A 14,034-nucleotide genomic window follows, 5' to 3' on the forward strand; every position below is an offset into this window, starting at 1 on the left:
GTCGTGCAATTGTAATTAGCTGATTATGATCATTACTGTCTAGGAGACCTTTACCTATTTTTATATGCTTTTTATGGTGATCAAGACATCCCCACATAAACTGTGGTATGAAACTAAAATGTTCTCTCTGTTTTAAGACATTAAATACAACATAAAACTAACAGGAAAAAATATGACTGGTTTGAAGTTACTGGAAGGGTTACAACCCAAGCTTCCATTTCACTCAAAAGCTAATAGATAAGATTGCCCTTGCAGAGACAAAATTATTTGACTGTGATGAGCTGTGAGAACCAGCAATGTTATTAGTTAGCTACAGTGAAGTGGAAATGGGCTTCCGGTGACTTGATGTCAGTCTATTTTTTTTCTTCTTAGATGTGTTATGTTTTGTTTAGTGTTTCAGAGCAGAGATGCAATTTTAAGTTTCATGCCTCTTTAAGGCCTCCCTTTCGGTTATGGATTAGCTGTGGTCGTTTCTAAGGCCCATTTTATCCCATGAAGATTGATCTATATAAATTCACATGCAAGCTGTGTTAAAGATTGGGGTAGTGCCACCAGGGCCACATAAAGGAGCCATTAGCCATTACTGAGTTACTCCAGGGACTTAAAACTCCCAATAATGCTGATAACTTTATTCATAGTCCCATCATTGAAGCCTTTAAAATGTAACTAATTAAAGGACTGTCTAAGATAGTAATAAAATGGGCTTTAAATGTGACAACAATTTATCTAAAGCTTCAAGTGAGGTCTTAAGTTATTTATATGAGAGTCAATTGATCACCATAAAAAAAGTAAATGAAAGTGTGACGGTTTTCCTCCAGGGCATTAATCACTAGTTTGAGGAAGTGAGGAGAATGTTGGGGGACACTAGAACCTGTAGATGCCTTCCTTGTAACCTAATGGTGAATATTCAATGGGACATTAAAAAAAAAACAAAAAAAAAAACTATTGTTAGAAGCATGGCCACAGAAAATGTATGACCCTTAAGCAACTTGAGAAAGGCCTTGCGGCCGAAACAGCGTCTGTTGTTGCTGTCTTCATGGAAATAAAGTAATTGAGCTTACTTTGCATTGTGTTGTGCCGGTCCTTGGATTGGATATTGTTAGAAGCATGTGAGAATGAAAATATTTCCAATGACACATTTTATGCAGTTACTAATGCAAGTCCTATGAAGTTTCTAATTACTAATGCCAGTCCTTTGAAGTTACTAATTACTAGTTACAGTTACTAATGCAAGTCCTATAAAGGCTACATGATGATTGGAATGGTGCCACCGAAATGCAATTAAAATGCACACTAGCGATGAGCAGAAATTAAGCCCATACGCATCGTGATACGACATTTTTGGGGAATTGCATAATTAATTTTATAATTAGTTACCATTCGTAATTACGCATGAATTAACTTGTAATTTACGCGTAATTTCGTGCCGACTTTGCATAGCCCCCATACATGCTATTGGTACCACAATTGGCACATATATTAAGAAGAATAGTGGGTACAAATTACAAACAGGAATTGTTCAAAAAGACCTTGTAGTTTTTGAGAAAATCAATTTTACAAATACACAAAAAATGGTTATTAAACTGTGAATTTTCTCGGTTTAAAAAACATTTTTCTTTGCATTTTTAAAATTGATTTTCTCAAAAACTACAAGGTCTTTTTGAATTTTTTTTTTACTTGTACCCACTATTCTTCTTAACATATGTAGCAATTTGGGTAGAGATAGCATGTATTGCATGTATGTAGCAATTCCCCGCCAATGTCGTCACAAAATTAAGCGTAAATTACATGTAAATTCATGCGTAATTACGAATGATTACACAAAATCAACTGAATTATTAATTTGTTATTACGATAAGGCGTAATTGATAAAGTGTATGCGTAATTTGGCGTAATCGTAATTAACAGTTTACGATTATCACTAATTGCACACTGGACACGCTTTTAATGGGGAAAACACACGTTACACAAACAAGCATAATATGCACAAAGCCTTAAAGAGGAACTTAAAGTACCCCTGGCCTCTCTTGAAAAAAAACATACTTTAAATGTTTTTTTTTTATTAGCTGTGCTGTGACATAAATCACAGAACTTTCATCCCCCTTTAGCGAACATGTAATTCAGTATTTATTCAGTCATAACATCTTCCGGGGCGCTTTGCAGAGTGTGTAGTCATGTCACTAACTGTCCCTTGGCGGAGCTCACAATCTAATCCCTACCACAGTCATATGTAAATAAAATAATAATATTAATAAGCTTAGCAAGCTAAGGCCCATTTTAGAAGAGACCATTTAACTTGTCTGTATGTCTTGGGGATGTGAGGATGTGATGTTGGAGGAAGCCAGAATGCCTGGAGGAAACCAGACTGTCTGGAGGAAACCAGAGCTCCTGGAGGGACTGTTTCCAATCATGAGAAGAATATAGAAAAACTCCATGAAGATATTATACTGGCCCAGGTTAGAACCAAATACCCCTGTGCCGCCATATTTCATTATTTCATATTTATACTATGTATATATAAAAAATGCTGCTTTACTTATGATAGTTGACATTGTATACAGTATAAAGTGTGGATCAATTAATTAATGACCACAACTACAAAAGCCCCCACAGGCATTTATTCTGGGTCAGCAGAACACACTATCTTTTCCTGCCAACACAGTCTGACAGTGAAAAGACCAATTATGCTTCTGCTAGTACAATCCAAAGATGAAACACTTCACTTTTGGCAGAATCAGTAGAAAAGTTATATATCCCAGCTGCTTGGGAAAACTCAATACCACTGCACATATAGACACAGATCTGTGTGCCTTTCAAAAAGCCACGAGTTAAAACCAACCCAGATTTACTGCTAAGTAGAATATTGGTAAATTTACCTATATTCTACAACTTAAAGTGTACCCGTCGTACCCAAGGCTAGTTGTGACATAAGATAAACGTGTGTACAGTGCAAAACATGTTAATAACCAGGCTGTTGTACATGTTTTATTTTGCTGCCTGAACAAGTTAATTTTCAGGCCTGCGAGTGACAGCTTCTCTCTTGTCTCTTCTCTCTTGTCGGGAATATAGTAAACATCACTGATAGGCAAATTACAGCCTTACACATGTTCCTGGTAGAATACAACTTTTGAGTACAGGTAGAGATAGAAAATGTCAATAGTTTATGTATTTTCATTTAGGGACACTTAATGGTTGCCAAAATCTATATCTAACACTACAACCCTACCCCCTCCCCCAACCTACTTTTAACACTAACCCTCAGCCTTTGCTGATAAATATCCTGCGCCAAAGTTTAGCTATAAAATAGCAAAACTTTGGCTCCTGCAATAGCCATTAATTATCCCATACTGGGGTTTTATAGTATAGAAGAGGTCCAGTACCCACCACAGCCTCTACTTATTTCATGCCAAAATGACCACCGAAGCACAGCCACACTTTGTACGGCGGCCTACAGCAGTGCCCAAATTATCAGGCACAAACCGCACCCAAATTAACTGTTTTGCGATCGGTGATGTATCACTCAACAGTACGCTTAAAATCACATGGAAGCAGCTGCGCAAATCTGTAAAATAATACATTTTTTATAAAGCTGCTTAACCTGTGTGGGTTTTTTATGAGCACCATTTGAAGTGCACTGCTTAAACAACGGACACACCAAGTTTTCATTGATGTCTACTATAAACATATTTACTCCTTATGAACTAATCATGATAACACAAAACACCATAGCCCTATTCTCATTATGTAGACTGAGAATATGAGATATTATTATGGATTACATTAATTCTCATAAGCCTTTGCTCTGCTTAGTAGTGTGAAGGGCACTTTGCCTTCCACTAAACGGCGAGACAGTCTCCAGTCTTCGCTCAGTATGTATTATTAAACTTCATTGTTAATAACATTGTGCGCCTGGGAGTTCCCTTTCCCATAAGAGCATAAATAGATGTTTATAAAATAAGACTTTGTGTTTTTATGCTCAAAAGCATAAAAGCAGCAATGAATAATAATAATAACACTTGGCAGCCTAGTACTTTATGTCTGAAAAATCTGAAAGAGCTGTGCGGTAAGACTACATATCAATTTTATGAGTCAATTACAACCATACTCATTTAACGTGGCTGGTATTGATAAACCGCCCTTGAAAACATTTGAACTTGCATAATTCAGATTGGCATGAAAGACCCTCTGGACAACCGTAAAACCTTTAAAGTTATCTGTATGTGTTTGTGTGTTTGTGAACGGCAGAGAGCCGTTAAAGTGAAATCTCACCTTTGTTTTCAAAAAGTGCTATAAATGTAGACCAATGCTGTCGTTTAAAAAGGTTACAGCTACTTTACACAAAAAATAACAGGTGCCTAAAACTACATAAAACTAAGTTAAAAACAGCTAAAAACGGAAAAAAATAGAGGTGACCTGGCTCTGCTACAACTCTGGCACCTTATTTGGCCTGAGGAAGTGGACGCAGACCCATGAAATGCATTGCCTGCGCATATTAAAATTCATATTTATATGAACTTATCATTATCGAGGTAAGCCACCTCTATTTTTGTATTTTTAGCTGGTTTAAATGGTTTTTAAGTTGAAAACAGCTCAAGTTAGAAAAAAATAGAGGTGACCTGGCTCTGCTACAACTCTGGTATTTATTTGGCCCAAGAAAGTGGGCGTGGAACCATGAAACGCATTGCCTGTGCTTATTAAAATTCATATGTATATGCACTTATCGTTATCGAGGTAAGCCACCTCTATTTTTCTATTTTAACTGTTTTTAACTCAGTTTTATCTACTTCTGGGTGCCTGCTAACCCCCTTGTACTTTTCACTCTCCTTTGGGAGGGGTGTACGCTGGTACCTAGTGGCTTTGCCATCAATAGAACCTTTTGTTGTTTTCCCAAGAGTGCGACCGCATCCACATTTTCCCAAAAATCTGTATCTATATCCATTATATTTTCAACAACTATAGTTGTTGACTATCAAGTCAAGCAAAAATGCAAATTCCTGTGTAAAAATTACTTTGGCGAAAAATGTTAGCACCTCACTACCCATGGAGAACGACTGCCTGTGGGTAATTCTCAGCACCTCTTTGGCTCCCTCATGTGGGTGATGAGGGGATAGAGGGATAGGTTGGGACAGCTCACAGTCTTGCTTTTCTTTTAGGCAAACAGCATTTGTCTCTTGAAAGCAAGACCCAGCTAGCCAGGTAATAAAAAATGAATAGCACAAATTATTAATGTGTCATGTATAGACCTTTGGCTTTAAACATTATTTCACAGATTTTTCTGCCTTCTGGGCTTTTTTCTATATTTCACTCTAAAAGGGCACTAAGCACCATCATTCTTTTTGTTTTTACAATGAACCTCACCATAAGGGCCATTGAGGTAGCGGGGGTAGGGGTGAGCCTCTCTACTTACCTACCATGTGCTGCTCCTCTGGTCCCAGGCTCATATGGGATGTGCTGGCGACCAGAGGGGCAGCACTCTGTAGGTAAGTAGTCAGGCTCACCCCAACCCCTGCCCTGCCTACCCACACACACACACAGCACAGGTTAATTGTAAAAAAGAAAAAAAACGTATGATGCTCAGTCCCCTTTACAGCGCTTGGTACTCAAATCGGCATCTGCAGTAACCCCACAGTGCTCAAAAGTATATTTCCACAGTGACCATCACCAGAAATAAATTGAGAAAGATCACTTCTCCATCCAAGAATCACATAAACATTTATTAGAAGCTGAATCTACATCACATATACAATGACTTACTTCCAGGGTCCTTTTGACAGGGACCCTTAGTAGTTAAAAGCTTATAGTGTAACCCAGTACACATTTAAAATCCAAAAAACGATCTCATATAAGTTGCCCAGTCTCCAGTTCCTACCAGTTTCGGCCTTGCGCCGTCATCAGGGAACACTCTGAGTACCAAGCGCTGTGGATTTGTATGCATTTTTCTTGGAACCGATTGTGGATGTGGTTTATCCTGAGCAGCTGGTGGAACATACACATGAGATAAAGTTTGGATCAGCGCCTGTATATACTACAAAATACGATCAGTCCCCTTTGTCAATCTTAACACACAAGTTTATTTGTACGTTGAACAGAGGCGCCAGCAGGATAAAAATTCATAAAATCTTTAAAAGTGCTTGGAGGAAGTGGTGGGCTTGCCTTCCAAAAGCAGACAAGACGTCCTTTCTTATTATATAAATAAACACATTTATTATACAATACCCCAGACAGTAATGCAACGCGTTTTGCAGGTCAAGCCCGCTTCATCAGGCAAAAAATAGGGGCAACAGGAAGTCTGTAGTAGCAGGAATAGCGCCTCAGTAACACACAAGTTGACTTTCTTGCTAAACCAGTCAGGAGGAGGAATAGGATTGCACCATCTACTCAATGGCCAAATGTATATAGAGTTTGATGTTCTCAGCAGGTCCAGTCAATCAACGTTTTATCGCTTTTGATCAGTTTATTAATCAAAAAGATGAAAGGACATGTTATAAACTCTGTCTAATGGAAGAGGAAAAGAGCAAAGGGGGAATGATGGTCAGAAACCATTGTATTAAAGTTTGATTGATTCCTGGATTTCTAATATAATCTAATTGAAGCTGAGGGTACAATGTGGTAGCAAATCAACCTCCGCTCAACTGTTTTCCGATCAGTGAAGGATCGATTGCTTGTCACAGAGTGCTATTGTCAACCCATTTATGGGTAGCTTCAGTTCTTTCATGGGTTGTGGCATATTGGATGACAGCAATCCTCAAAGAGAAAGTTTGAATGACTTATAGAACATGACATTTACGAGTATGATTTATACCTGAGCGCTTTGATTTTTTTTTTCACTCTCCGGAGACTGAAATGGAGACTTGTGGGCTTGTTAAGATTACATGGCACTTACAAGTCTCTGAAGTGGACACATGAAATCCTGATAAAAGTCATTATACAATATGAATAATTTTATCTACCTAGATGATATATTCAGCCACATTTGAAGACATGTATAAAATGAACCATACAATTTTATACTCTTTATCGCTCTTGTCTTTTTTGTCATTAAAGAGAATCTGTATTGTTAAAATCGCACAAAAGTAAACATACCAGTGCGTTAGGGGACATCTCCTATTACCCTCTGTCACAATTTCGCCGCTCCCCGCCGCATTAAAAGTGGTTAAAAACATTTTTAAAAAGTTTGTTTATAAACAAACAAAATGGCCACCAAAACAGGAAGTAGGTTGATGTACAGTATGTCCACGCATAGAAAATACATCCATACACAAGCAGGCTGTATACACCCTTCCTTTGGAATCTCAAAAGATCATTTGTGTGTTTCTTTCCCCCTGCATCTCTCATGCACTGAAGTTTCAGGCTGCTCTTTTCTTCCTGCAAACAGCTTTGCCCTTGTCTGAATTTCCTCAGTATGTGAAAGCCCAGCCAGCTCAGAGGACGATTTATCCAGCTTGTAAAAGATAAGAGAGTAGCTGCCCTAATGTAAATAATACACAGGCAGTGTGCTTAGAGGGGCCTGGAAGGGGGAGTTCATAGCAGAACCACAACACTGAAGAACTTAGCAGCCTTCCAGACACAGGCCGACAAGTCTGACAGGGGAAAGATACATTGATTTATTACAGAGACTGTGATAGCAGAAAGTGCTGCAGTAAGCCAGAACACATTAGAATAGCTTTTGGAACTTGTAGGATGATAAAAAACAGGATGCAATTTTTGTTAAGGAGTCTCTTTAATGTTGATGAGCTCCAAAAATGTTAGGTCGCTAATTGGGCCTGATTTTCTGAGGTTGAAGGTCATATGAGAACAGGGGAGAACTTGTGGGATACGGTGAACCTGGGCTCACTTTTTTAACAGTCTGCTTTTTTGATAAACCTTACTTACAAAGCAGGTTGGTTTGGTGCTTGTCACTAGACTCCGAGCTCCTGAGCCGGGCGCTGCTATAGCACTAATGCTATAGTGTATGCCCGCGTAAGGGTAATTTGGGGTTCCGGCAATTACCAGACCCCAATTTAATGCTCCCTCAGAGTTGCTATGACTGACTTGGAGGGGGGATGGGATTTAACGCTGCCAGGAATTTGAGCGGCAGCAGGTTGAGACGTCATTCGGCTCACCCTGCGTCCAACTCACTAGCGACGTTATAATATGTATACCTTACTTATGCTGTATAAAAACATAGCAGCTATTGGTAAACAGTTAATGTAAATTTGAAGGGGAGGCGGGGGTTTGATACTCACCTATGGAAGGTTTGGATCCCATAGAGCCATCCTGGTCCTCGCTCAGTCATCTTGTTCCACCGCTGTACCTTGGTGAAATTACGTGTGAAAGGACGTGCCTTCAGGAATATTCAGCAATCTTTGGAACTACCTACATCCCAGAGAACTTCCAAAGATGAGCACATCTGTATTACGCATGTGTGAGCCCAGACTTGCATACGCACAGTACAAATCTGCTCATCTTTGGAAGTCCTCAGGGCCACAAGTACTTCAAAAAGGCTGACAAGGTAAGGCTGAAGACGAATATGACCAAGATGGCCGAAGAACTTCACCAGGGTCCGGCACTAGATCTACAGGATGGAGAGAGGACCAGGGCGGCTCTATGGGATTCAGAGCATTCCTTCCCCATAGGTGAGTATCAAACTTATTTTTTTATTGCTTCACATTTACTTTAAGTGAAATAGTGGTTGTGTCATTGCAGCCATGTGCAGTGCCTGTGGAGAAAGATTTTGGTAATAAATCCAGCACCATGAGTTATTTCAAAATATTTCAACCACAGGTGAAAGCACATTACATGCAACAACACGTCAACTTTTACTTAAACAATCCCCACTGTTATCTGATACAGGTGAGTAGTCTGTAGTTTTCCTATGCAAGATCAGACAATACTTTCTTAAAATAAAATAATAATAATTAAAAAAAAATTATTGAGTCACACAGGATCTCCAGTGTTTTTCAACAGAGATGTAGCTATAGGGGGAGCAACACTTGCAGCAGCAGGGCTGTGGGAGCCATTACTTTTTACAGCCCCCCACTCCATAATAGGTGTTGTTGTGGCTGCATGTGTTATGGTTGAGGGGAGTCATGGTAGTCACACTTGTTATACAATCCTGGGCACATTAGTGGGGGCCCAGTTATTGGAATGGAAGACAGCCACAAAGAGGTATTATTTTATTCCTCATATAATTTTTACTACAGTTCCTATGCAATGTGTTTTTGTGCTTGCAGCTCCTTGAGTTTGATCCATTTTGAGTTTGATCCAACACATACTAATGAATTTGCCAATAAATTTGAACCAAGTGGCTCATTTTTATTTCAGCTTGCCTATGTGACAGTGATGTAAGTGAGGGTTTAAGCTGTTTCCTTCTTAGCCACTTCACTTCCTGAATGATGTCTGACCCTAACCTGCCTCTTAAAATGACTCCGACCCAATTCACCTTCCTGAAACTTAGCCTTAACACCCCTCTGCCTACCATCCAAACCATCTGGCTAAATCAACATACTTCCTGATTCAAGTGTCCTTAGATCTTTATCAGGCAATAGCTCTTCTTGGGCATGCATGCTTGGACAGGATGGGCATGCACAGTATGTTGCTAGTTATTGAGAAGAAACGGGGAAGAGAAAGAATAAGCCCCCTGCACTGAGCGGTCTCAGGGAAAATAACACCTACTGGCTAGGTGGTCATAAATGGTTCCGGTAGACCATAGTTCTCCAACCCTGTCCTCAAAGCCCACCAACAGTACATGTTTTGCAGAAAACCACACACAATTACAGGTGGGGTAATTAGTGTCTCAGCAGAGCTGATTAAATACCTCTGTGGATTTCCACAAAACATGCACGGGGGCTTTGAGGACAGGGTTGGGGAACACTGCTTTAACCAATATATGCATAAAATACATGCTTCTTTCCAACCTGCTGTGAGCGATACACACTTTTTCTCCTTTCTGCACATTTTAATGTGGAAACCTATAGTTTTTACAACTAGGAAGTCCTAGTTCTTCACTTTTTTCCAGTCCCAGTGTACTTTCTAAAGACTGACCATGCCATTGGCCTCAATTCACTAAGCTTTATCAAACAATCAATAATTTACCTCCTGGGTAAAATCTAATTTTGAATTCACTAAGGTGTTATAGATTTATTGAACGTTTTATTGATAAAACATTCGATAAATATATAACACCTTAGTGAATTCAAAATTAGATTTTACCCATGAGGTAAATTATTCAAGTGTTTGATAAAGCTTAGTGAAATGAGGCCATTATGTAGCACAGCTTCTTCTGGGAGCAGCTACTAATGACCTGAGGTGACCAACGGGAAGGCAGACACTCCATTCCTGGATTCTGCATTAATGGGTCTAATGGATCCTTTCACCAGTTCACATTTAGGATATGGCTTAAAAAATGGGTGCATGTCATCTCGGCGCCGCTCAGTTCAGCGTGGTAAGAGCCGAATGACGGCTTTCACCGCTGCCACAAAATACAGAGGCGGCGTTAAATACTATTTCCCCTCCGAGTTGTCACAACTCGGAGGGAGATGTTATTCTGGGTCTGGCAGCCGCCAGAGCCCCAAATTACTACTACGTGTCCTGTGCAGCATAGCATTGCTGCTATGGGGCGCCCAGTTTCAGTGCTTGACTCTCAGAGCCATGCGCCAAAACAAGCTGTGCTAGTGCATGGGTGGAATTTCCTCAGGTGAACAACTGAAGAATCTGATTTCACTTTATTAATTCAACAAGGCCTTGCATTGCAAGAATAATAAAAAAAAATGCTAGCAAACTGCAGTATACTTTATATTCTCCTCTCTTGCACTGAAGGCAAACAATTAAAATATTTCATTCAATGAGATAAAAAAAAAAAAAAAAAGTAACTATAGCACTTGCTCTAGTGAGGCCAGTTGCACACCTATTAATTGTGGTGGTATGCAGTGAAAGCATTGCCTCGCACTGCAGAAATCAACCTTCATATGACCCTATGCTACGGTGTGATAACAGGGTCATATGCATAGCACTGAAACGATTGTCAACCCTCCACCGCACCTCTTTTCAACCTGTTTGCCTTATTAGCATTGATTATTGACCTGAGTATTGAAGCTTTTACTTGCTTGTACCAGCGTGTTGCACCTGGATAGCATATCTTCTTGCATGGTTATGCATAGCGCCACTTCCTGGCTAGTGACGTACTCCCTGCCATGCAGGAAGTACATGACTGGGATTACCGTCAGTCCGCGCATGTGCACTGCGTCGCCCATTGACATACATTACTGCATAATACATGCTGTAGGCACGGTTTATGCAGTAACGCGATGCAACCTTTGCGTCTGCGTTGTGGCAATTTGGATACTTCTGACGCACTGCGGCACATCGCGTGAAATCTGCAAGTCTCCATAGACTTGCATGGCTTTTGTGATGGGGATGCGGCAGGGAAGAATAATATGGTGCAATGCAGTGTGCAAGTGTGCAATGGGCCCAAAGCACAGTTTGCTTACCTGCATTTATCTACAGTACGTTAGGTTATATACAAAAAAAATATAATTAAAACATATCAAAGGTGAATGACAATCTATGATGATGATTTGAGAGCAAATAGAAGCAAATGGAATGTTTCTTGCAGGATGAAGTTATGAGGAAAGTAAAACCACAGGCACTCACCACCTCCCAGTTCCTCTCCTTGTTGAGAGCAATCACCACAAGCGCAGGATTGATGAGGTACCCATCTTCATTAAATGAGAAGTCCTTTCCTCCCCAGGAGATGTTCATGAAATATCTGTTAAGAGAGCATGCCAGTCTCAGTAAATGACAGCAGCAACGCACTGCATTTGGTATTCTACTCTAGGGTCCTTATGGCTGATTGACTAATCTACCAGAATCCTGCAAAAATAGCAATATGTGTTCCTGACTGACACAGGTCATTAATCTGCCCATATCTGACACCCTTTCTAAATCATAGCTATCAAATCAGTTAAATACGTGCTTTGAACTTGAAGCGCTATTTGAGAATTTGTGTACTGCATAAAAAAACAGCAAAGGCCATAGGCTCACAACTAGAGACGGATGGTCACTGAGGTGTTATATATCCCATGTGCCAATTTAATGCAGATTGTATGGAACTTAGATCAGGACCAATCAAATCTGACAGGAAGTTCATTTGAATATAATGCTGCATACAATCAGACTTGGATCATCTACAAGGCAACTTAGGCAGCTGCCTAGGGCCTGGATAGAGAAGAGGGCCCATATGCAATTCACTTTTCCTCCTTAGTTTTCTTCAAGTTCACCTTTGTAAACATGTCAATAAAATGCCTTTTAAGCCACCAGGTGGTAAGAAAATACTCAAAATAATTTTGAAAGTACTTTTTCAACTACTTTTTGGTACTTTCATAGTTGAAAAGTTCTGGAAAGTTATTTTAAATTGAAAATGAAAAATTATCTCCTTAGGGCCTGTTCAGACTATGCGCGTTCCTAGACGTTTTCAGGGAACGTGTCTGGGTACCAAAAACGCATAGGAACGGCTCCTAATGCTTTTGAATGGGCTAGTTCACATGTATGCGTATGAGACGCATACGTTTCTCATCCGCATTGCTGCATGCAGTTCTGTGCATTACGCAAAGAAACGGACGCAATGAAAGTCTATGGACGCGTATCAAAAACGCGTACTATTGCGTTTTTAGAGTCCGTTTTCCTCTGCGGTTCCCATAATTCTTTTTTTCCCCTGGGTCACGTGTGTGTGCAAAACGCAATAGAATACGCATTAGAACGCAAGAAAAACGCATGCGTTTTTCAACTTGCGTTTCTTTGATTTTAAACGCATTCTTCATACGCAGATAGTCTGAACAGGCCCTAAGAGAAAATTTTGGTGAAAAAGTGAATTACATATGGGCCAAGGGACAATATGCAATTCACTTTTTCTCCTGAGTTTTCTCCAAGGTGATAGGTTTAATGTGTCAATAAAACGTCTTTCAAGCCAACAGAAAGCAAGAACATACTCAGAATAATCCTGATAGTACTATTTAGCTACTTTTCAGTACTTTTCACAGCTGAAAAGTGCTAGAAAGTTATTTTAAATAGAAGATGAAAAATTATCTCCTTGGAGAAAACTCAGGTGAAAAAGAGAATTGCATATGGCCCAAGGTGTCTGGTTGATGCTAGTCGCCCACCAAATCTTACCAAAAAAAGCCAAGTGGCCAACTGGCTATAAAGGGTAAGCCCAAAGTTGTACTTACCTAGAGCCCCATTTCATGTTAATATGTCTCTGCATACAATCTGCATTACATTTGCATGTAAACTTGAATAAATAGCATTTTATTGACACTCTTCATACAACATGCAGGACAAGAGGCAGAAGTGACTACTGGATACAAATCCACAAATGCATTTTTGGGATTGCCTTCGTCAATTTAAAGCGTTAACTAGTTAAAGTCAACCCGAGGTGAGCGTGATATGGAGGCTGCAATATTTGTTTCCCTTTAAACAATACCAGTTGCCTGGCAGTCCTGCTCATCTAGTTGGCTGCGGTAGTGGCTTAATCACACCAGAAACAAGCATGCAGCTAATCTTGTCAGTTCTGACAATATTGTCAGACACACCTGATCTGCATATGCTGGTTCAGGGTCTATGGCTGAAGTATTAGAGGCTGATGAACAGCAGGTTAGCCAGGCAACTGGTATTGCTTAAAAGGAAATAAATATGGCAGCTTCCATAAAATTCTCACATCAGGTTCATTTTAAATAACATTGGGCAAAGTTCAGTTTTTACTCATCCACAAAAAAGCTTATAATTTAATGAATATTTTCACTGCTAATATTCATCTAAAAAAGAAAATCATAGTTTTTTTAAGCATAACAAAAAACATTTGTTGTCTGAGCAAGTAAAGATGTAAAAAAGGTAAATGGATCTACCTAGCTAAACTGCAATAACAAACATGTGGTTTACAGTCTGCACAAAGCAGAAGGCATCTGCAGTTATTCATCTTTACATAAGCAAGAAGTTACACACATAATGTATCTCTCCAGCTCAGCAAGTAAATGTGAAACAATTATTCCTTTATGTCCCCAG

General features: G+C 39.6%; 1 protein-coding gene across 4 annotated transcripts in view; it reads right to left on the bottom strand.

The window, feature by feature from the left end:
• GRIN2D (glutamate ionotropic receptor NMDA type subunit 2D) overlaps window positions 1-14,034 on the bottom strand; it is a 982,184-nt gene that overhangs the window by 443,578 nt on the left and 524,572 nt on the right. For all 4 annotated transcript variants that reach the window (XM_068241305.1, XM_068241308.1, XM_068241304.1 and 1 more), the window contains one exon: window positions 11,632-11,746. In XM_068241305.1, the coding sequence (XP_068097406.1) occupies window positions 11,632-11,746 (115 nt within the window). The remainder of the gene's footprint in view (window positions 1-11,631; window positions 11,747-14,034) is intronic.

Source organism: Hyperolius riggenbachi, chromosome 6 (assembly GCF_040937935.1).
Source record: "Hyperolius riggenbachi isolate aHypRig1 chromosome 6, aHypRig1.pri, whole genome shotgun sequence".
Lineage (NCBI taxonomy): Eukaryota > Metazoa > Chordata > Amphibia > Anura > Hyperoliidae > Hyperolius > Hyperolius riggenbachi.